Source organism: Eublepharis macularius, chromosome 2 (assembly GCF_028583425.1).
Source record: "Eublepharis macularius isolate TG4126 chromosome 2, MPM_Emac_v1.0, whole genome shotgun sequence".
Taxonomy (NCBI): Eukaryota; Metazoa; Chordata; class Lepidosauria; order Squamata; family Eublepharidae; genus Eublepharis; species Eublepharis macularius.
This window is the reverse complement of record NC_072791.1, coordinates 114,023,017-114,047,956: the sequence shown is the minus strand read 5'-3', so window position 1 is coordinate 114,047,956 and position 24,940 is coordinate 114,023,017. Positions and strand designations below refer to the sequence as shown.

General features: G+C 42.2%; 1 protein-coding gene across 2 annotated transcripts in view; it reads right to left on the bottom strand.

Annotated features, from left to right (window-relative positions):
* QSER1 (glutamine and serine rich 1) overlaps positions 1 to 24,940 on the bottom strand; it is a 38,862-nt gene extending 13,922 nt beyond the window's left edge. For both annotated transcript variants that reach the window (XM_054971378.1, XM_054971379.1), the window contains exons 1-4: positions 24,172 to 24,940; positions 9,914 to 10,023; positions 9,262 to 9,423; positions 8 to 3,652 (exon numbers count right to left, since the gene is read on the bottom strand). In XM_054971378.1, coding sequence (XP_054827353.1) covers positions 8 to 3,652; positions 9,262 to 9,423; positions 9,914 to 10,023; positions 24,172 to 24,299 — 4,045 coding nt within the window. In that variant the 5' untranslated portion in view covers positions 24,300 to 24,940. The remainder of the gene's footprint in view (positions 1 to 7; positions 3,653 to 9,261; positions 9,424 to 9,913; positions 10,024 to 24,171) is intronic.

Below are 24,940 nucleotides of genomic sequence, written 5' to 3'. Positions count from 1 at the left end.
TCTTTACCTGTTTTCTTCTTTTTATCAGAAGTATCATCTAAAGCTGATAATGCAGAAGTGATACTCTTTTGAAGATCCTGGTTAGCTCCTACAGAATCTTCATCAGAAGAAAATGAAGGCAATGCTTCAAAATTTCTTTTAGGTTCCTCATTACTCATTTTGTTTGAACCTTCACAACTGTCCTCAAGAGATGCGGGAGCGGCTGCCATTTGAGGCTTTGATAGGGGATGTGTGCAAGGAGCTTTCATGACTGGGGCAACAGGTCTCCTCACACGATTAGGCACACGTATAGCAGGTGCTGAAAACTGTTGCCTGGGACCAGATTTCAGGAAATCTAAAAAAGAGGCAATGAATCCTGTTTTGACTTCTGGTTGTTTTTCTTCTACTTCTTTGATTTTCTGCCTCATTTTCTCTTGATGTTGGTAGGTTTCATAGCAGCTTTCTGGAACAGGAGACAAATATGGCAAACTGGCATCAGTTCCTCTTGAATTCTGACGTTTGCACTGCCCACTTCGCTTCAGTTGCTTCTGATTTATGTCATCTTCACTGACACTTTTAGTTTTACTTTGTCCTTTGTCCTTTTGCTTCTGAAGGTCCTCCTGCAATATATCTTGCCTCTCCTCATCAGCTTTGCTGCCATTTTCGTCTCCTAGTTGTTGCATAGATAGTACTGGCTGCAGTGAAATTTTAGCTTTGCTTCCTATCACAGTGTTGTCACTTTCCATGTTAAAATTACTATTGGATATGACACTCTCTTTGTTCAGAGTCCTACCACTTGAAACAAGGTCTGCATCTTTTAGATTTAAAGTACCATCAACAAGAACATTTTTCCCCACAGAGTCATTACTGGTGCTAGATTGTTGTTTAACAAGGCCAGAAACCTGTTCCTGCCTCTGTTCCAGTTCTGATGTGGCAAGTCTTGTAGGAATGCTTTGATCAGGAGTTTCTATGCGTTGTTGGTCAAGGCTCAATTTTTTTGGCTGCACTGCAGACACTGCTGTGAGGCTCAGGGTAACCTGGCCTCCATTTAAAGAAATATTGTTTATGCTCAGTGGCTTTCCAACAACTGTTGGAGCAGAGCTGAAGCTAGGCGTCACATGCCTGACATCTATTGCTTGGAACTGAGACTTAGAATTGTCTCCATTTTCAATTGACTGGATTTCTTCCTCATTAGATGATACTTTGGCAAATTCAGTTGGAGTTACACCACAAACAGCAGCTGTTGCTGCCAAGATATCATCTACATTAGAAAGTATATTCCTCTCATCATTGAGAAGCATAGACTCTGGAAAACATACCGTACTAAGGGAAACAAACTGATTCTTAGGTTCATGATTTGGATGCACAAAATTATCTTTTGATATCAAGTGTTGCTGTAGTGGTTTTGTGTGTTCAGAGATAACTTCAGCAGTCTGTGTATGAAGCTGCTGCTGAGAATGTCCACCATTACTCTGAACTATGTGACTACCCACCTGAAGGTACTGATGAGTCACCTGCTGAGGACTCTGAATGCGCTGCATTTGTGGAGATAATTTTGTGGGACCTATGCCAGATTGCAATATTGATGGCTGAAGCATCTGTAAGTCACAGGCAGATTCCAGAAGAACTTGTGCACTGGGCAAGCAAAGCTGATGGCCATGCCTTATGGCCTGTGTATGAAGCTGTGGTGGTGTACTAATGATTTGGCCTTGCTGCTCTGAGACTTTAACTTCATGTACCTTATGCAGAAGAGAATGTTGCTGGTTTACTTCTTTAGCATCCACATTTACTTGAGTTGTCTGCATTAAATTAGCTGGCTTTTTAACATCATGGGTTACTACATTTGTGATATGGCCAATTTGTTGGGTAAGCTGAGCCACAGAGCTAATCATTCTCTCATCTTTTTTTGACCCCTGTAGAGTAAGTCCAATAACTTGATCTTCAAGACGAGAGTTACTCCTGATTACACTTTGAGAATAAGGATTATCTGCTTTAGAAACTTTGTAAGAGGCATCCTGAGCATCAGCTTCATCACCAGTTATTCTTTGAGTGGAGGAATCAAGAGATGTTTGCTGCTGTAATGCCTGCAAATCTTGCACAGGGAACTGATCATCTTGTTTTGATGCTTGATACAAGTTAGGATCAGATTTCCTTTTCATGTATGATTTTGTATCTGAGGAAGATCTGTTCTGCAATGCTTGTGCCTGAGCTGGCATTGCAAAAGGAGCTGTCTGGACAACCGCCAAAAACTTTTGAGACTGTGGAGATGACTCTTGTGCCTGAGAATGTAGAGAAATATAGCTCTGGGGAGGGCTAGAAGCTGATAAGCTTTGAACATGAGCTGAGGATGAAAATGGAAGAGATTGTGATGTTATTGTTAAAGATTGCCCTGTAGTATAGGTTTCTGAAGGACTAACGACCGACAAATCCTGCGATTGAGATGAATAACTAACTTGCGATTGGCTGACTGTTGTCAAACCCTGAGAGTGGCTGGAAGAGTAACTCTGAGATTGACTGCCTGAAGAAAGATCCCTTGTTTGCCCAGAGTAGTTCTCATTTGGAACTGAACTTAACATCTGTTGATCAGAAAAACTTAGTGCCTCACTATCAGAAGTAACAGCTTCCGATTGCCCAGAGAAAGAAAGAGTTTTGTACAATGAAGGCAGCTTCTCAACCTTAATGGCTGGGAATAGCTGTGCGTGACTGACAGATGGCATATTCTGTGACTGAGTTGTAACATAGTTCTGTGATTGGCTTACTGACAAGAGACTTGGGAGCTGTGCTGTAGAATAGATTTGTGCTTGACCTGCTATTACAGAACTCTGGGTTTGTGCAGTTTTGGAATAGCTTTGAGTTTGCACAGCAGGGGCTATGCTTTGAGGTTTGGGGTTCTTTGTGGCCCTTGGTGGCTGCTTTGTAGAATAGTGTTTTGCCTTAGCAGTGGAAACAGATGGGAAACCAGGTGACGGAATTGCAGATGTGTATGACTGAGCAAGTTCCACTGAAACTTGAGAGGTCTTCTGCTGTGGTCCACTATTGCTCACCTGAGTAGCATCACCAACTGGGCTACAAGAAAGGGATGACTGCTGGGATGTATCTGGAAAATCAGTTCCACTTGCACTTGATAAATAGTTGTGTAAGGAATGCTGTGAACCAGTCAGTTGTGCCTGAGCAGACTGTGTGCTTGAAGGCCGCTGATGGTGTTTAATAACACTACATTCTCGCTGCAGTGCTCTTTCAATGGAGGCAGTGGAACCAGTAAACAGAGATGAGTTATACACCTGTGGAGCTGACTGAGCTCCTCCAAGTGATGAAGGCAACAAACTAAACTGTGGTTGCAAGAGATGTGGTGCAGACTCTTGAGCAGAACGGTATGTTGAAGACTGAGGTGGTATGCTGGTACTTAATACAGAACTGCCCAGGCGCTCAAATGTCAGTGCAGTAGGAACTGTGCCTTGGGATGTTTTGATTTGCAATAAAGGGTCATGAGCAGTTATAAGTCCATTGGATGTTGCACTGAAAGTTGCATCTTGAAGAGACAGAGAAGGAGCAGTAGCAAAGTTTCTACTGTTATAAGCACTGGGATGCTGATAAATTGATGCTGGTGGAAACGTTCCGGACGATGGCAAGGCTCCAGTAACAAAAAGCTCAGTTGCTGTTGAAGAATGCATACCTATTTTGAGAGAAGGAGAGGGGGTAAAATTATGCCTTTATAAAAAGGAAAATGGAAAACAGACACATTATATTTTCTGAATATAAAAGTTAGAAGTGAGTTTTTTGAATCCAGGCAGTTGTCCTGTGATAACATTCTTCAATGATATTTGGATCATACACTTAAACATGTGCATAGATAATACAGCATTCCCATCAAGAAAACTCTCAAAAAGACCCAATTTTCTATGTATTAGTATACTCATTTTCAAAAAATGTCAGCTATTGCAGAAAAAAATACAGTGCTGCAGCAAACACTGAGAATATATTAAGAATGATTATTGCAATTCTTGCAGAAATCTATACAATAAAAGGAAACAATTCAAAAATTACAATGACTGAGGAATGACCAGTGCTGTTTATTTCACCAGATGCTGATAGAAGTCTCCATGCAGAGGATAGTGGATTCCTGACTTAGAAGTCCAAATATGTTAGAAGTTTCTCTGCTCTTGTTGACTCCTGTCACTATATTAAACAATGAATATATCTATCTTCACAAGAGGTAAAAACAACAGCTTTATCTACTTGGTATTTGCATAATGAAGAGAATCCTTCAAAATATGTTTACATCTGAATTCTTGAGTTTTTTTGTGGTTTGTTATTACTTAGTTATATAATGTTTGAACTAGGAGCGTGTGTGTGCTTCAGGTTTCCAAATCGGATAATGGGCCTGATTCGGAAAGATTCGGAAATGCCAAAGCAAAGATTTCTGAAGTGATTCGGAAAGCTTTGGGAGCCACTAGCAAAGTTCTGCTGCTTTCAAGCTTCCCGCTCTTTTTTACCAGAGGGGAGGGGGAGAAGGAGTGAGTGACTCACTACAACCTCCTCCTTCCCCCTCCCAACTGGTAAAAAAGGCGGGAAGCTTGAAAGCAGCATAAATAGGCTGCTCATTAGTACTCACTTAACTAGGGTTTCCCTGCCCACCTCTGGCACCCTTGGAGCCAGGCCGGGCACAATTTTTGTTATAGGCTTACCTGTATATTGAGGTTTAGGACCAGCTTCCTAAAGAGGAAGTCAGCTGTTTGCTAGTGTAGGTACACAAAACTAAATAGGGCTTTTAAAAAAGAAATTTCTGTGACCATCTCCAGGAACAGAGCCACAAAAAGCAAAGTTCTAGAATAGGTAGGTTTTGAAACGAAACAAACTCTACCTTTTGGCTAGGTGCTTGGGAAGGTGTTTTAAAAAGTTACCAGCTGGTAGTATAGGTTTCAGGGGATATAAGAACGAGTGAAAGGAGACTTGAGTGGGGCCCCAGGGGAAAGGCCAGGGCTAAGACTAGAGGGGTGGCGGGGAGGGGGAATGCTGTGGCTATCCCCCCATCTGAGCGGAAGAGGCCTCCCCAACACTCCTACCATTTATCAGCCTGGCTTCTGGTGACAACAAATACGATTGAATATCAGAACAATAGGACAATCAAATTTACTCAGTGGAAATAGTCTTGGAGTTAGTCAAGAACTGTCAAAGAATCAGCTTTGCTAATAAACCATAAACAGCACAATCTCAAACCGCTATTGTTAATCAATAAATAAATGTCCTTGTGGCTGAAAGCTGTGATGGTATTGATTAACAATAGCGGTTTGAGGTTGCACTGTTTATGATTTATTATCAAAACTGATTATGGTTTATTACCAAAGCTGATTCTTTGACAGTTCTTGACTAACTCCAAGACTATTTCCACTGAGTAAATTTGATTGTACCATTGTTCTGATATTCAATCATATTTGTTGTTTCCCTTCACGTGTAGCTATCTACTGTTTGTGTTTTATTTTCATACAGTGAAGATGCCTCTTTGTTAACAGTACTGGCTTCTGGTGACAGTAAGAGGGTTTGCAAGGCCCTCTTTGCTGAGGCAGCTGCTGGAGTGCCACCTCCAAACCAGGCAGCTCCTGTCTGAGGCAGGAGCTTGCACTGGGCAGGGGCCTGCTACTGAGACTCCCCCTCCTCCAGCAGTTGAAACCTGGCGGCATGAGGAGTCTTTTGGGGTGTACGCAGGGAACATGACTTTTCCGTCCCTCATGCTCACCTCAGGGACCCAGAGGATGTCCCTGGGGTGGAGGAACTGGTGGAGAGACCTGCCATCTGTGGGACTTGCCCAATGTTCTCTGAGACCAGCAGCAGGCCTCTCAAGGCTATGCAGGAGGAGAGGGTGCTGAAGGAAGAGGAAGAGACTGTGTTGGAGAAGCCCACATCTCTACCCCTTCATCCTCAGTCATCTCTGACTGCCAACCCAAGGCACAATGTGTCTGCCCTGAGCACCTCACAGGAGGTGTCTCCCGGGGGATCTGTAAGCGCAGCATCTGTGTGGCGTGGGGTCCCCATTACCTCCGATATCTGGAAGCACTTCCAGAGGGTGGAGGACCCCCAGTTTGCCCAGTGCAACCATTGTAGGACACGGATCAATTGAGGGAGGGATGTGAACCATCTCTCCATGTCCGGCACGAGGAACCACATGAAGAGGCAACACCAGGTGGTACTTCTTCAGGGGGAAAGTTCTAGTGGCACCACACAGCTGCCAGCTAGCCCGCAGGAGGCAGGCTCCTCTGGTGCTCTCCCCTCATGGTTTCCTGTAGGGCAGGGATGCCAAGCCTCTCTTACAGAGAGGCTTGGTACACAGGGCACTAGTGTGCCCAAAGAGGGGATCCAGAAGGCGAGCAGGCACGTCATGTGTCTCATCTTGGACATGATTGCCGTAGATGGGCAGCCATTCTCCATAGTGGGCAACTTTGGCCTCCAAGGATTGCTCCATGATGCCTATTCCTGGTACACAATCCGTGCTCACACGACGTTGAGAAGGACTGAGGTGCTCTCATTTTACAGGGCTGCCAGGGACCACGTGAAGGCACAGTTGTCCCATGCTGCTGGGAAAACTGTATACTTCACTTCCAACATATGGACCTGCTCTTGTGTGCAGCATCCATTCTTGTTGCTTACTGCTCACTGGTGGCAACCAGAGGACCTTCAAGGTGGGGGTGGGATGCCCAGTGTCAGGCAGGGATGGGTAGGAGACCGCTGGGCTGGCTACTGCAAGGCTCTGCTCCATGCTGAGGTTCTTGACATGTTGCACATGGTGGAGAACACTGCAGCTACCTTAAGGAGGGAGTTAGAAGACTGGGTAGGCAAGGGCAGCATCATAATGGGATGCTTGGTGACAGATGGTGGCACAAACATGAGCGCAGTGGTGGTGCAGGGGGGCGGGAGCACATTTACTGTGCGGCCCACAAACTTCACCTTGTGGTGAAGGGTGTGCTTGGTTTGGGCTCCTCCAGGGAACCCCAGAATCCCACAACTCGTGAGCTCCAGTACCTCCTGCAGAAATGTCGGAGACTCACGAGTCTCTTCTCGCAAGTGTAAGGTCCACTCATGAACTGCGCCAGAAGCAGGCCAGGCCAGGCGTGCTGGAGCATTGCCTGATCTCTGACATTGCCACTCGCTGGAGCTCCACCTGTGCCATGCTTGAGCACTTGGTGGAGTAGCAGGCCACCCTTGAAGCATGGCTCCGAGAGAGCGACATTTGGAGGCAGGAGGGTGAGTTCTGCCGAGAGGACTGGTTCACTATCTCCCAGACAGTGGAGGTCCTGAAGCCGTTCAAGGACTTCACTGTGGCGATCTTATCTGACACGGCGACCCTGGGTCTGGTCATTCCTCTGGTGCACATGATCCAGAGTTTAATGGCCTTCTTTGTGGACCCAGATGCACCACACGCAGACTTGGTTCCAGGAGTGTGCACGCTTGTGAAAAGGCGAGGGGTTGGTGCACGCATCGATACTTACCCACTTTTTACAGCTACAGATACAGGCTACCTCTGCATTCTTTTCCAACCCCTCGCCTGTTGAAGATACAAGATTGCTTGACTCAACATAAAACCCGAATACTTTTTCAACACTCTACGGCGCGGGGATCTCCAGTGTCCTGGTGATTTTGAAACTAAGAATAAACATCCTATCAAGGAGAGCGACTTTGTATTATAACACTGAGAGACTTTTTGGAGGAGTATGGTCAATTGTAATTGATATTCTTTATATATAAAAATTCTAATGTGTATCTCTTGATGGAATAATATTAATTGTTGTATGAATATACAAATTGGTGTTTTTGTATCTATGAGTTTATATTATTGTTATTATATTGAGCACTTTGTGTATAAAAAACAAATTTTGAAATTTATATTTGAAGGTTAATTGGTCCTCGGGTATGGTTTGTTTGTTTGGAGTTATTGTATATCCTTCGGCAAGTAATGCAATAATTATTCTGAATATATTCAGTGTTTGCTGAGGCACTGTATCTTTTCCTGTTTATCAACACTGTAGTTCCTCCTCATTTTAAAAATAGCTCATAGCAGCACAAATCTTACATTAGGACAGGAGTCAACAAAATCCCAGGTGCCTGGGTGACCAATAATTTCCATGGGGGCATCTAGTATTTTCAGCATTTATTATGTGCCTCTTGGTGATTCTCAGTAGAAGTACAAAGTTTATTTAAGTGAGGGACAGAATTCAGCCTTCTGTTGCAATGCCAATCAGAGTTACCATATATTTATTTATACACTACTTTTTATAGCTTTTAAAAAAGACAAGAAACTGTTAAGTGTTTAATATTAGGTTTTAGATGAGCAATAATTAGCTATAGATTACCAAAAATTAAAAAGTATGGCCATTAAAATATAAAACACTGAAAGCTGAAAAATAAGACCAGCTCCTAGATTTTGAAGGTGGTTCAAAGCACTGAAGAAAATTTGTCAAGGTCTAGATTAGGAACCTCTAATACTTCTGCTAGACAGATATGCAATACAAACTTCGGTACACTGAGCAGGTTATATAGTTCAGAGGAACTAGGTTCCTCTGAATTTCTGATGTACTTCTAATTATGTTGCAGTAGCCTTAACGAATACTTTCTTGTTTAAGACAGACAGACAACTAAGTTGTTCTCAGTATTTATAACTTCTGGAGAAGCTACCCATCACTGTACTCGTTACAAAAATATGTACAACTAACTAACAAGAAGAAAAGCATGCCTTTAAGAAGTTGGCAACCACTGACAGTATGCTGGGTTTGTACAATATGTGGCTGAAAGGAAGAATTCTGCCAATGTTTTATGATCCAAATTCTAGGTTGTGGATATCAAAGACTTGTGACAGAAGGCTGCAAACAGACATCACATTAGTTCTGGACATCTTCCTATGAGGCTGATCCAAGGATAAGTTTGTGACAGATGTTCAATTAATAATCCAGCCTTCCAAAGAAATTATATTACTTTTGCAAGAAGATATGCTAGGATAAATGCTTTTAATTGGATAATACCATGCTGATAGAAGTAAGATTGTTTAAAACTGCAGTTTTGTACTATTGTAATGTCAACAAAAGCAATATGATTTTTAAAGCATTTATTTAATAAAGACCGGAAACATTTTGTGTCAAGAATATTTATCTTTGAAGATGTGTAATTAAACAGGAAATATGAAGGAAAAACAGTTCCTGGTTTAACAATAAAGTATAAAACGTAACATTACATTTCATTAATATTTTTACTGAGAAACAATTGGCATGAGTTCCAAAGATAGAAAAAAAATGTCACCTGGCTGCCATGTTGGAGCCCTGAATTGTGGTAATAGCGTAGTTCCTGAAGAAACAGCCTGAGCATTGCGGGAATCAATTGCAGCAAGAAAATTCATTACTGATGTTTCTTTAGTGTTGCTACTGCCACTATGCATAGTGTTATCAAAAATTCCAGAAAGACCTATTAGAAGCCAGAGAAACATATTTTATTTTTTTTAGATATCACATATCAATGTGCTCTCTGGTACCCCACACAGCACAAAATAATTAATAAGGAGCTATGCCTGAATATTTCAAAGTATCCAAACATATATTTAACTGGTCATGTGGCTCAATTCTGGCACTTGCTAGCTGATCTTGGGTAAGTTAAAGAACCAGAGTTTTCTTATTAGGCAAGAGATTTATTGTATGACAAGATAGCACTGAGTTTATGAAATAGTTGACTTATGGTGACCCCTAGTGGGGTTTTCATGGCAAGAGACTAACAGAGAGGTTAGTCTGCTTCTGCAACCCTGGTATTCCTTGGAGGTCTCCCATCCAATTACTAACAAAGGCCAACCCTGCTTAGCCTCTGACAAGATCAGGCTGTCCCGGGTTAGCTTGGTCAGGGCTACTGAATTTATACCTAGTTGAAAAATTCTTTATTCTGAAATTTAAACTGAATCTTTTACCAGCTGGGTGGGGTGTGGTAGCATATGCAGGAAGCTGATGAGAAGTTGTATATATTTGTCTGTGAAGATCTGTTTCTGAATTTGATGGATGTCCTCCTCCATAGCTTAAACTGAAAAGAAAATTAAAAGGGGTAAAACATACAGGGGGGCATGTACAAGAGAACTTTCACAACAGATCAAGAAATGATAGAGCAAAAGTGTTATCTGTGATAGTGTCAAATACTTTTAAGTTAACTTAAGACTGCTTTTGTATGAGCTAACTGGTCAAGCAGGATGCTTCCGTTTACAAAACAAAGCAGCCTTTGAAACATTAACACAACAAAAGCAGTGATTTGTTTCCTTTATATATTTTAAAGAGTGGCTATACAAGTTTGACAACAATTTACTATTCTACAGATTGCAGTGATCCATTCCCGGAACTTTGGCTCTTGTTTGGAGCTCAATGCATCTCAACAAGTAGGATAAAAAGAAAAGAGACACTTAGAATTCGAGTGAGGTAAGCTATGTCAACTATTGCAGCAAAAAGCCCCAAACAAAGAGTAGTCTTATGGTTCTCCAAGACTAATAGATGTATTGAATCATAAGCTTTTGTGAGGCCCTCCATCAGATGTATAAAATGGATTCTCAGGCAGCAGAATACACATATAAACAGAAGGGGAGGGGGAACCCTGAAATGCATATTGCAACACTGGTATACAAAACTCAAACTCAAATCATGACAGGTATGCTGGCATACATGACAGTGTGCTTCAAAATAATCTGCAAATTGAACTGGCAGAATTTAAGATGGGAAGCTGTGTTAGTTTGTCTGTAGCAGTAGAAAAGAGCAAGAGTCCAGCAGCACTTATAAGACTAACAAAATTTGTGGTAGGGTATGAGCTTTTGTAAGTCACAGCTCACTTCTTCAGATACCGAGCGGTGACTTACAAACGCTCATATCTTACCACAAATTTTGTTAGTCTTATAGGTGTTACTGGACTCTTGCTCTTTCCTATTGGCAAAATTTAAGCAACACTATCACCTGCAGAGTCCTTAGAAGTAATTTGCACAATGCACCCCTAAGCTACCACATCATGAATATAAATCACCCAAATCTACATAACTGTCAGCTCAATCCTAAACAGAGTTACTACAGTCTAAGACCACTGAAAACAATGGGCTTAGACTGGAGTAACTCTGCTTAGGTTTTCACTGTGTGTCTCTCTGTATACAACTATAAATCAACAAGTAGCCTGCTCTATAGCAGGTCATATAGCTAATACTGAAACAGGACATAGCTATTTCATGAAAAAAGTGAATAAAAAACTTAAACACAGCTGTTAAGAGACTGACTAGCAATCCAATGATCTCCAATAATCACAGCAGCCATATCTAGATGTTTCAAAAGCACAAGGAACTAAATGTACTCCAACAACATTGGCTACTTTCACATTAAGGCTGCAGTCCTAGACACATTTTCCTGGGAGTAAGTCCACTGAACACAGAAGGACCTGCTTCTGGATAAACATGCTTAGGATTGTTGTTGTGGATTTTCCGGGCTGTATAGCTGTGGTCTTGGCATTGTAGTTCCTGGCGTTTCGCCAGCTGCTGTGACTGGCATCTTCAGAGGTGTAGCACCAAAAGACAGAGATCTCTCAGAGATCTCTCTAACCCTAACCCCACCTTCCTGAATAGATATAAATTACCTGCCAACATCTTTTCCACACTGTGACACTGAGAGATCTCTGTCTTTTGGTGCTACACCTCTGAAGATGCCAGTCACAGCTTCTGGCGAAACGTCAGGAACTACAGTGCCAAGACCACGGCAATACAGCCCGTAAAACCCACAACAACCATCGTTCTCCGGCCATGAAAGCCTTCGACAATACATCATGCTTAGGATTATTCTGCAAATATCTGGAAAAGATGCTTTCAAGATGTTGCGGAGTTTGGTCTCTTTTATTGATAAAATCCACATATTTGAATTTTAGTTTACACCACTGAAATTGAATTTAAATTGGCATATCCTGTATGTCTCTTCATGAATTATCTTGCGCGTGCATGCATGCCAGCATGTGCGCACACAAGCACGCACACACAATGACAAGGGCAAACATTAAGTGAGTGTCATCACTACCACCCACATCTTAATTTCATATTCCTTTCTTCCAATTTTTGGCCATTACATTCTTAGTAGGTATTACACTCAGGTATTGGAGTACTGGAATTTTTAAGAGAACATAGCATTAACAGCTACTAAAGTCTTATCTCTAACCCTATTTGAAATCTACTAAGCTAAAGCAAGGTAGCTTATCTTAAATACCTGCAAAAGGGCTAAACTAAACTCTGCAAAACAACAAGAATTCTCCCCAATACTTATGGATAAACCCTGCATTTTCCTCTTAGCCCAAGGGTAAGCAACCCACAGCATGTGTGCTATTTTGCTTCCAAGCTTTTTTTGGACATGGTGCTACCATCAACTGGTGCTCCTGGCTGTGCTCCCAGTGAGTCCCAGCAGCCTTGCCCCAACAACTGGTGCTGTAATATACATGCATTCAACTGGCAATCTTCTGCACCCTCACATTTGGACTGTGAGGTGGGTGGAGGAGGTTGCCAATTCCGTGGTGCCACTGCTTCTCTGAAAAGCAGAAGCCATTGCAGCTGTCACTGCGTTGCCTCCCTGCAAGTGGAGCCATCTCTGTAGCATCATCTCCCCCTCTCTGCCCCCACCCCCACCTCTTTGCCAGCACACACTTCACACTCTGGTGAAAAAGCATGCCGACCCAATTCCTTTCTTCTGCTGCAATTAGATTGCTAATCAATTGTTGTTTTTAGTAATAAGAAGTTTAACTCAACCATGTACTGTTTTAAACAAGTACATTTTTAAAAAAACTGCTATGTTTTCCTTTTATTGGGGTATCTAGTTTTATTATCCAGAGAATGAATAAATGTTCTCTATTCACATTAAACTAGATGCTCAGGTGCTGGTACTTCTCCACCATCCTCTTCCTTTATCTTTTGACTTGGGATATACATAGAATCTAAGCCTGCAATAGGTTGCTTTCCAACAAACCCTGAAGAGATTCAACCAGAAAGCATGCAGTACCACAGTAGCAGTCTATGCACAAAAAACAATGGGTGGACTCAAAAGGTTCCATTCAACAAATGGTGGAAGCCTTTTGCCAGTGGAACATGCCAGTTGTGTTAGTGGAGGTTCCACTGTTAGCAGAATCCAATCCAGTATTATTTATTTATAAACAGTTGGATCCCACAGAGCATTTTATCCATGAAGAGTGTCTTTCTTGCTTCCTGTCCTCCTGCTGCAGCTCAAAAGCCTTCCTGAAATGCTGATCCACAGGAGGGGAGTTCGGAGAGATGTAGAAATTGGTGAAAACTGTCTCCCCTTCCACCCATGGAAATTCTCTACAGAATCCAAGCCAATTAGTTTTCAATACACCTCTTTTTCAAAGAAAAATAATTTAGTAAGTCAACTGCATCTGTCAATGTAAACAGACGATCTTTTAAGCTGAAGCAACAGATATGCTCAAACTAACTTCAGAAACAGTGAGTTGCTTAAAGGAGGGAGGAGTGTGGCTGTCATTCAGTGGAAGAGCTTCTGCTTTGCATGCAGTACATCCCAAGTTCAATCCCCAGCATCTCCAGTTAAAAAGACCAGGCTGTAGCAGGTGATTCAAAAGACCTCCACCTGAGATCTAAAGAGCCACTGTCATTCTGAGTAGAAATGCTGAGCTTGGTATGTTGCCTCAAATATTACCTGTTGCTTTAAATATGTATTCCTATATACTACCTGTACTTAATGTTGTTTAATGTCAGTCCTAGAATCGATTATGTTCTGTTTCAGCAATTCCTCAACCCCATGCTGGATACGTGCTAATACTATATCTTTGTAAACTTATATTCTTTTACCCCATGACACTGTTTATGGAAATGTTGACACTGTATGGAAATGCCTGCCCTTGCCTTGCCACTAATTGTACTAATCACACGCTATGTAATCCGCCTTGAGTCTCAGTGAGAAAGGCGGAATATAAATAACATAAATAAATAATAAATAAATAACTTGATAGATCAATGGTCTGATTCAGTATAAAGCAGCTTCATGTGTGTTCATCTTTATCCCAAAAATACTTACTCTTCTCTTGTGGGTTAATGGTCTTGCACCTGAACTTTTCCCATCTAAAAGCCTCCTCCCACTTCTTTCACACCTACCATTCTATGATCATTCCCCAGTATTTCATTTGTCTCATGAATGTTCTCACCTCTTGCTTGTTTGCCTGACTTAAGTAAATTCCTTAGTTAAGATTATACAGAAGGCCAATCCTGTTGTCACTCTGACAACAGATTAAGTCGAGAAAATATGCATCCCTGAAGCTGCATATCAGCGACCATTGAAGATGACACTATTTGACCCATTATTTTTGTAATCCAACATGGTTATGAATTTTAGCACCCACATGTGTCTTCTATAGAGCTTGTTAAGTTCCTCTAAACAGCAGGATCTAAGGCAAAAAGCTTCCTTTCCAACATCAATTAGACTATGAACATATCAGTGATATACTTTGCATCTGTATAACTCTGAGAGAATACCTTTCAAAAAGATTTTCTTTCTTACCATGGAATGTATATACAAGTTAGATATGCCTTGAAGAAGTAATTTACATTCTCTGTTATATTACAATTCTTTTGCCTGGTTGTCGTTGTTTTTTTGGCTTGATCCTTAATTCAAACCACCACCACCTAAAACTGCTGTGTGCTAAATTGAAAGCAAATACATGTTTAAAGTATTTTAATATTAGTAAGCAAGTACTGACATGCCTTAAGTTCACTAAATACCTACAACATTTTTAAATAGCAAAAGCAACAACAGTTTTGTCACAAAGTCCTGCATAACAAGGCTTTTACATATTCTACCCTTCCTCCTGCCCCAAAACAGGATCCTTCACAGTTTCCCATTGGCATCTCATTTTCCTGTAGAAGTAATGCCATCAGAAAGACTACTCAAGAGAAGGTAATGGCATGTATCCAATGGCATGTATCCAGGAAGCACATGGAACTTGAGAAAGTTCCTCTTTATTCCTGCAGTCCCTTCTGACCCCTGAAAATATCATTCCTGGGGTTTTAGAATCTGTGCACAAGAACAGTTGTGTGGGCTGAGGTGAGGGCATAAAATGGACTCCTTTCCTCAGCAGAACTGCACTTGCAGAAGAGAAAGGAGGTGTGATTTTACCCCTTACCTTTCCTGAATTCCCACCCTCAACATTGCAGTTGTTCATACAACCCTGGGAATGTTCTTTCCAAAGTCAGAACAGGCTGCCGGTGCATAGATGAGCACAGGAAAACTCTGCACTCCATGCATGGAGTATAAGGATACATGTCAGAGTGCAATGCACTCTGCAAAGGACTGCTCTGAATGTATTTATTTATTTCATTTGTAGTTTGCCTTTCTCACTGACACTCAAAGAAGCATAATACATCCAAAACACAGTACAAAATTAATAAAATTATAGAGTTAGAAAACAATGCCAACAGAAGGTCTAAGGCATTACCTACTATAAAGAGTGCTAAAAGTAACAATTCGATTTATATACTGCCCTTCAGGACAACTTAACACCCACTCAGAGTGGTTTACAAACTGTGTTATTATTATACCCACATCAATCCCCCTAAGAGGAGGGTGAGGATGAGAGGGCTCTGGGAGAGCTGTGACTGACCCAAGCTCACCCAGCCATCTTCAAGAGGAGGAGTGGGGAATGAAACCAGGTTCTCTAGATTAGAGTCCTGCAGCTCTAGTCTTAACCACTACACCAAACTGGCTCTCTATAGACTAAAAGGTAGACGACAGTGCACCAAAAAGCAAGGTGATACATACAATAAACATTGCAATAGATTTACAATCCTGCTGGACTGTTCCATTATATTCAGGGCTTTTTTCTGGGGAAAGAGGTGGGGGAACTCTCAACCGGGGGAACTCCCTGAAGGAGGTGGCGCCCCTGTGATGATGTCACTTCTGGGAATCATCATGCATGGCATGGCCACCCCACCCCGAGAAAGAAAGAGAAAGGAAGGGAAAACATGGAAGGACAGCTGGACGGCCGGAAGGAAGGACAAGATGGAAAGAGAGAGAAAGAAAGACACGGAAAGAGAAAGGAAGGAAGGGGAAAGGGGAAAAAGGAAAGAAGGAAAGACATGGAAAGAGAGAAAGAGAAAGGGAGGGAGGGAGGAAGGGAGGCTTCTGATTGGGAAGGGGGAATTCCCCTCCTCTCAGCTGAAGTTTACAGTCCATTTGGGGCTTCCCCAGCTTCAGCTGGCTGGAGGGGAAATCTTGGGCTGCAGGTAAAGGTGCCAGAATGCTGTTTCACTGCATTCCAGCTGGAAAAAAAGCCCTGATTATACTGCAATCCTAATCCCCCTATAAAATGCTCTCTTTAATATTTCTGTTTTGCACATCCTGTAGATTGACAGAAACATAGAAGCTCCCCTCAGGCAGGCTGGTTCACAAGGCTGGAACTACAACAGAGAATGGACATATAATGACAATTGCTGATTGTAATGTTTTGGCATATAAATATTTTTGTGTGTTTTAGTTCATCTTAATGAAGGGCTTAAACTGGAGTTTAAAATGCAGAAGAAAGAGGGGTGCTGGATGAGTGAATGAAGTATATTATGAATGGCTGATAGTGGTACATAAGGTGCTGAGTGAACTGTAGTTCAGTCAGTTGTTCTGATGGAAAGAGTTCAATGCATTGTTCAAGAGTTGTGGAGAGATTTTTTGGGGATAGAAGGAGTGTACATGCTGTAATCAGAGGGAAGTCTCTGTGTTCTTTTCTTTGTGGGTATTATTAGCTTAAGTGACAACTAGAAAAAATAAATCTTGGTGACTGAGCCTTTTTAGAAATGTTTGAAGATCTGTACCTATCTTGAAATCAATATGCTTATAAATTACTCTGAAATCATTACACATATGTACTTATAAACTATTTTAAGTAAAATGTCTATTTCACCTAGTATAAGGGATCCCCTTATACATCACAGCCATCTCCATGCACTGTCCATTCTGTTATTCTATCAACTAAAACTACCTTCTTATACTACAAGTCAAACTGAGAAAACTAAGGTGAGAGCCTTAGGTGGCAGCAAAAACTTTCAAGAACATTAAGGTTGCAGATAACTGGTCTTGAAGTTAAATAAGTATCTTTAGATTCATGTCACTCCCAAACTAGTGGCTCTCTGTGTAAACGAGGTGTAACTTACCTCTCTAAAAACCCAAACAACACCTTTTGCTTACAGAAGTAAATAGCTTCTTTTGAAGAGGAAGAAAATGAACTGTAGTCAATAATTAAGTTGGGGGAAGATTATTTTTAAAAATATTGCACTTTTCCAGATGTTCAAAGTGGTATAGTCAGTTATAGTCTTCCCCCCAACATAATATGCAAAGGCAATAGAGCATGGTATCACAAATCACTAAGAAACAAATAGAAAAGATCCGAAGCTGCAGTATTAAGTATTTTCAAGCACAGTCTTAGGGATGCCTGTGTGATAGAGGTTTTAGGTACTTCCTCCAGACTGTTGCATAGATTGGGAGCCACAGCAGAGATGGCATGTGTTTTAACAATGTCCTTATGGATTTTACAAGTGGAAGGCACTGTCAGCAGGGCCTGCTAGTAAGATCTGAGTCGGTTTGTGGACCCCTAGGGGGAGAGATGGTCTTTCAGGTATGTTGGTTCCTGGTTTTAGAAGGCCTTAGCAATAGAGATGGGCACGAACCACAAAACGAACTGAAATTTGTCACGAATCAGGCCGGTTCGTGTTTCGCGAACCTGCAGTTTGTGGAAGTCCCATTTTCACAAACTTCCACAAACTGCTCTGCCAGTTCATTTGGTCCGTGTGGAGATGAAATGTCCCTTTCTGTGCCACTGTGCAGTGGCACAGAAAGGGGCATTTAAACCCTGGATCAGGTGCTTGGTGGGGACTTCCCCACCAGCCAGCTGATCAACACTGGCGGAGTTTAAATGCTCCTTGGCACGGAAAGGGGCATTTAAACCCTGGGCCCTTTCCACGCTCCAATGGCAGGGCTGCAGGTTTAAGCCGGCAGCCCCGCCGTTCCCTTCGACCGCTGCAAGAGTGGCCAGGGGATCCCTGGAGCGTTGCCAGTGGCGGGGCTGCAGGCTTAAGCCAGCAGACCCACCGCCCGGTGCTCCATTTGGCCACTGCAGGGGTAGCCAGGGGATCCCCTGGCCACTCCAGCAGCGGTCGAATGGAGCACCGGCAGCCCCGCCGTTCCCTTTGACCTCTGCAAGAGTGGCCAGGGGTTTAAATGCTCTTTCCGTGCTGCTGTGCAGTGGCAAGGAAAGGGGCATTTAAACCTCTGGCCCCTTCTGCGGTCCAATGGCAGGGCTGCAGGCCAGCCAGCCAGCCAAGCCCCACCCGCCATTTAAATGACCATTTCTCCACCTCTCCTAGCTGCGGGGAAATGCCCATTTAAACAGCGGGGCTTGACTGGCCAGCCGGGAACTCCTTGCCGGGCAGCCAAGCCCCGCTTTTTAAATGATCAGCTGCTTGCCGGGGATCTCCCTGACAAGCAGTTGATCCAAGGGTTTAAATGCCCCTTTCCATGCGGCTTTGCAGTGGCATGGAAACGAGCATTTAAACCCCTACCGGCCTGGATCAGCTGCTTGTCAGGGAGATCCCTGACAAACAGCTGATCCACGTGTTTAAATGCCCCTTTCCGTGCCACTGCGAAGCGGCAATGAAAGGGACATTTAAACCCCACAAACCATGAACTGGTTCACGAACTGGGGCAAGTTCATGAAATAGACATACTATTAGTAATACAGTATTTTTGTTAATATGAATTTTGTTATACTCTGCCTTCTGTGCCCAAAGCAGTACTCTAGTCATAGGGAAGTCCTATACCTAGTCTTTGTTTCTAGTGGTTGCTTTGGTGATATTCTAATCTTCACAGAATGTCAGTTAATTTTTCTGTTCAATGTGTTTTGCCAGAGATAGTTTTTACAAAATTTTCCTTTGTTCTGTAAGATTCATCTGAAGCAGCTGCATCTTAATCAATAGCTCTTTTGCACCAAACTTGTCACTAGTTTCTTACAGTGGAATCCTAAGAAGAGTTACTCCAGTCAAAGCCAATTGAAATCAATGTGTTTAGACTGGAGTAACTCTTCTCAGAATTGCACTGTTATTAAGGTTCCTCATATATTCCCACATTAAGTCAAATAATCTTCCAAATAAACCTATTCCTCCTGGAATTCCTGGAGACAATATTTACAGAGCAAATGGCTATTGATACTCATTGTCCTGTACATCTGCATGTATGTTCTAGCTATATTTAATTGATATGTAAGACTTTGTACAAAAAAGGTTCTGTGATTTGGGCTTTTCTCAAGACCTGTCAAAATCAGTTTTTAAAATGCTTCAGACACACACAGAAAGGAAAGCAATTTTGCACACATAAGACAGTCTGGTGACTGCTGCATCACTTATAGAGAATTTAAAAGTCAAGTATATAGCAGATTTTTTCCACCAATTTATTTTTCACTAACTTCTGACAATTTTTATTCACATCCTCCTATACTATTGTGGCAATACTTCTCTTAGTCTCCCCACCCCACCTCATGTTCATTCACTGCAATAACTACACTTATGATGCCATCTACTTCTGACTCTTTAATTTGATCTGGCAGTAACAGTATGTACATAGCAATGTCTCTTTGTGGCTTGTCTAACAGCTGGTATAACATTTCCCCTCCACATGTTTCCATGGAAGAATATAGGTTATAAAAATAATTTTTTTAAAAAAATCAGGAAATATGAAATTGTTGAGGATTTCACAGCAATAATTTATGAGAAAGTAGATTCTCGTCCACTCTTATTCACAGATCTTTCCTTCAAAATCAATGAAAAAACATTCTGAATGTTGATCACATGTATTTCTCTATGAAGGAATGGCCCCACGTATCACATTCCAAGAATATTTGGCCTTGTGGCATATTGTAGCAACTATGTTCAGGTAAAGACCTGAGTCAGTAAACTACGCAGCTGTAACCAAATCAAAGGCTATGGAACTACTCTTCATTTTTTCACAAGACTTTTTCAATTGTACTTTGAAGTCCATGTTCCTGCAGGATAACTGCCCAGAGATGCTAGATGGAAAGTTTTCAGGAACCTTCTGTAGTGCTTAATTTTTATTGGCGGGGGGGGGGGGGGGGGAGGAGTTCAATTTCTAAAGATAAAACTCTTTAAAAAAGGCAAAACTGCCAAAGTGAAATCATATATATTTGCATACATTCACCCCCCTTTTTATACTAATGCAAAAATTAAGGCAGTAGTGCAAAAGACTCCTGTGTAAAATTATTTCTTGGAATTTGCAAATTGCTTTCCAACACAAGGTTTTACTCAATCAAAATACACAGTGTGAAATGCTTAAGTTATACAACTATTCCAATCCCTGGCTATATCTATAAATAATATTTTCAGCCGTTAATCTGTCTAAATGTGACTTAATTTTGTCCATGGTTAATATTAATATTCTACAATGTGTATGATAATACATTATTTAACAGGTTGGTATTATAAAATTTAACTCCATATTCAAATATGCTGTTAATCTTCTTGTGAATAGATGAGTCTGTTTAACAACACTTAGATGAGGAAAGGTGGCTGTATGAATGGTTCTTCTCTTTTTGAAACTGCCCTTGTTTGTTGTTTCAGGTTCAGAAATATTTTTCTATTGAGAGTCTATTAACTGCTACAGTAGATAGGTAGAAAGTTAATTTATTTCATGGTTTATCTAACACATCTGTATTCTGCCCTTCCAAGATACTCAGGGCAGCCCACATGGTGTTATACCATTTCATTCTCACAACAAGCTTATGAGATTGAAAGACAAAGACTGGCAGAATTTAACATTCTGAATAAATTTGAAATCACAGAAACAGATGTTAACAAACCTGATTTTATCTTACTACTTTTACAACATAAAGTATATGATTTCTAACTCAACATATAAAATTGTATATGCCTTGTTTTTTTATAAGCAAAATTATGAATATATCTATTAATAAAGAGCAAGAGTTGCAAACTGCTGCACCCTGTGCTACTTTTGCACATATGTTTCTGCCAAATGAGAAGTAGGGGGAAAAGTGAAATAGAAAAGAGAAATGTTGCAGTAAATAAAAGGGCGTGTTTCATTTAAATAGAAGCAGAGTCAGATAACATCCGTAGAAAAGATTTCTGATTCTGAGATCAGCGACAAGGGCACTTTGTCATAAAGAAGCATTTACATATACATCTCTCCCCATCTAAGTATTACACAGTTTAGTAATTTTAACTTCTTCCCTTCATATATTTGTAAAATTATTCATATTTCCTAAGAAGTAAAATGCAGAAGTTGTGCATTTAGTATCATAAGTATGTGCTATATATAAAAGAAGCAGATTTGTTAGGTTGTCCAGAAACAGTATTTATGATGGGAATTTACTTAGTTCTTTATCACTGATCCAGTCATATAAATAAATGAAAAAAGTGTCCGAGTTCACCATCCTCAAGATGTCTCACAAATTCCCACAAATATCAGTCTTGTTCTGCCTTTTGTTACTAGATACCAAATTTTGTTCTGCAAACCCAAAAAGTGATTCCACTATAAATTTCCTTCTCAAAGATCTGTTTGGAACACATATGTGAAAATTTTTAAACATTCTCCCCAAATGTTTAAATTGCAAACAATTAATAAGATCAGAAATTCAAGATTGTAAAATGAATCCATAAAGCAGCAGGACAAAACATCAAGACAAGATATACAACAAAAACTATTCAGCACAAAATAGTTAAGAGTCCAGTAGCACCTTTAAAACTAACTAACTTTATTGTAGCATAAGCTTTCGAGAACCACAGCTCTCTTCATCAGATGCATTTAGCACAAAGAGAGCCATAAAACTATTCAAATATTAAAATGAGATCAGCCTCAATGACAAAATAAAAAAGGCAGGCAATAAAATTGACCATTAAAACAAAGACAAAAAGTTACAAAACAATTAACAGAATATCTGGGCAAATAAAAATAGTTTTCACTAGACACCTAAAGCTGAGAGCCAGTTTGGTGTAGTGGGTTAGAGGGCAGGATTCTAATCTGGAGAATCAGGTTTGATTGTTAATCAAATGTTATTATTATTAGAACCAATAAAAACACTGTATAGCAGGCATTCCTCAGCTGAGGCGCCAACACAGCAAAGATCCCATCTCTAGATGCCTCATAAATAAGCAAAGCAAACCAATTGTTTCCAAAAACTGGTGTGGTGCTAAAAAAGACCGTCCACACAATCCCTCCACGGGAGACCAAGTGGCCCCTCAACATACCCTGCTCTTTAGGGACTGATACTATCCTTTTCTATCCATGACCAACACCAGACAAATTACTCCTTGAGGCGTTTTATTTACCACGTTGAAAAGAAGGGATAAATTTCTATGGTTGCTGCTGCACCAACTCAGGTACTGGGTTCAAATACCAGCAGAAAGATCAAATTATAACCACACTGTATGCTGGGACACTTAAACTCAGTTTTCTATGCACTAAAAATATACTATAAAACACATGCAATTTGGCTACAAAGTGCCACACACACTTTTCAGAAGGCTACTGCATTTACCTTAAACCATTACTTGTTTCATATTTTTCTATAATCTGGATAAACTGCAGCTTCCTCTATGTTAACAAGTGCCTGTTTCCTTGCTTTACCATTCCTCAGATACAAGCTGCTTTCAGCCACAATGCACACAGCTGTCATTTGGATTACCTACAGAAAAGTGAACTGCTCTAATACTGTAGTAGAGTTCTTGAACAATTCAATTAAAAATAAGATGCATTTTTGTAACCCAAATCAGATTGCCTACCAGACCACCTTAGCACATAGGTCCTATCAGCTTTTTCATATTCTGTACTAACTCCTAACTGGATGCCTGGTTTCATATGAAACTTTGACAGCAATCTGCAAAGTGCCATAATTGTCTTATGAAGTTGAAAATTTTATTAAAAGATAATTAGATAACTACATACACTTTTTAAAAAATTCCAGTATGCCAGACCACATTTCATCTTACCACTTGAAAGGCGGAAGAAACATTTATCACTATATTTGAACAATGCTTCACAGAAAGTATGACGTATCCCACTCAATATACTATATTTTCTCTCCTAGCCCCCAGGGGTGGAAAACTGTTCAGCAAGTTTCAGCAGAATATGAGTTTTAAGAAACAAAAGTATAATCAAAAGGCTAAGAAATCTTTATCCATAATATAACAATTTAATAGCATAATGAAATCCAAACGATGAAAAAAATACCAAAATGAGATTTAACGAGCTCAAAACACACACGGGTGATTTAAGATGAGCTCATCAAGAGCTAGCGATGCCCATCCCCAATCAGCAGCGCCTATCCTTCGGCAATGTTGTGCTGCAAGGTATTGTTCTCTTCACACTCCTTTCCTGCATCAGATCGTGCCGTTGAAGAACTTAGCCACGCCTTCTCGGAGCCCCACTTTAACACGTTTTCTCTCATTATTTCTGATACTTAAGGGGTGGACCCCCCCCCCCCAAAGACATCAGAAAAGTCGATACAGCAACCCAGGCTTCCCCTAGGCCAAGCAAAAGGTAAACATGAACTCTTGACCCCTGACTGATGGAAGCGCACCTTGGAAACAGGAAGAAAGTAGTCAACTTTCCACCACTCAGACTGTCCTTAGCGGCTCAGGCACCCCGAGGCAGGCGTCTCTGGGGTTGGGGAGAAGGTTGCCACCACTGAGAGGAACCCTCCTCTCTACGTGGGGGGCAAAGGAAGAAAATGCCCTGACGGTGGAAAGCGTGGCTTACAATAGCACGCCAACGCCGAATCCGCCGCTCTCTGCACAGCACAGTCCCCTTCGTTGCCTCCCCACCACCGGGACCCCTTGCTGTCGTCACCCCTTTATAACCTCCTGCCGCCACCCCAAACCGCAACATGCTCCTCAGAGTGACGGCGGAGCTCACCGGGGCCCTAGCGCTCCCCTACCGGTGGGCGCAGTGCTGGGAAGGCGTTTCTGCGCTCCCCCACCTCCGGAGCGTCGCCTCTGCACCTCCCACAGTGCCCGGGGTAAAGAGAGCTGCCCCCAGCTCGCGAAAAGCGAGGGCGCTCCGAAGACGCCCCGCATCGGCGAAGGGGAAGGCAGGCCTCGTCTCAATCCACGGCCTTTCCTGGCAGGCGGACCCTCCTTACCTGGGCTTAGCGCTGCTGGCGCCCCGTTCGTAGGCCCAAGCGGTAGCAGGCTGTGAGGACGCAGCGGCGGCGACCGAAGCCAGCGGCTCAGGGAAGGAGGGAGCTGGCGGGTAGTTCCTATCCATCATCGGAGCGGGAAAGGAGGGACACGCCGCGGCTCCACGTAGGGCCTGGGCGTGCAAGGAGAAGGAAGCGGGGGCAGTTGCAGGGACCGAGCAGGGTGGGAGCAACTCCCCCTTTCCTCTCACATGAGGAGGGCTGCGGCGGCGGCCGCCCCCCACCCGGTCCTCCCCTCAATTTCCGCTGCGAGGGGCGGGAGAACGGCTGGGAATCTGGGCAGTTGCGGTGCGCAGCCACGGAGGCGGCAGCAGGGGCCGCAGGCAGCCCAGGCGGAGACCCATGTCGGGCAGCCGCTGCTTTCCAGGACGCCCCTCCCACTTCTCCACAGTTTACTGGGCCTGATGGGCTCCTGCGCTGGGGAAAGTGGCTGCCCTTGCCGCCGCCGACGGTCAAGAGGAGGAGGAAGCAGCGGTAGTAGCCAGAAGCTGACCCATAGAGCTCGGTTGGGAGAGACAGCGCGCTAGAATTGCAGCTGCCAGGAAAACCCGAGGATTGGTGGGAATGAAAAATCAAACTGCATGTGTACTTTGGCTCCGCAATTGATCATAATATTATAAAATACTTTAAGCCTAGTGACGAATATGAGTAAATGTTTTTTTGGGGAGGGGGGGTGTTACGTAATGTGTTAAACGCCGTGTGCAGGCATACA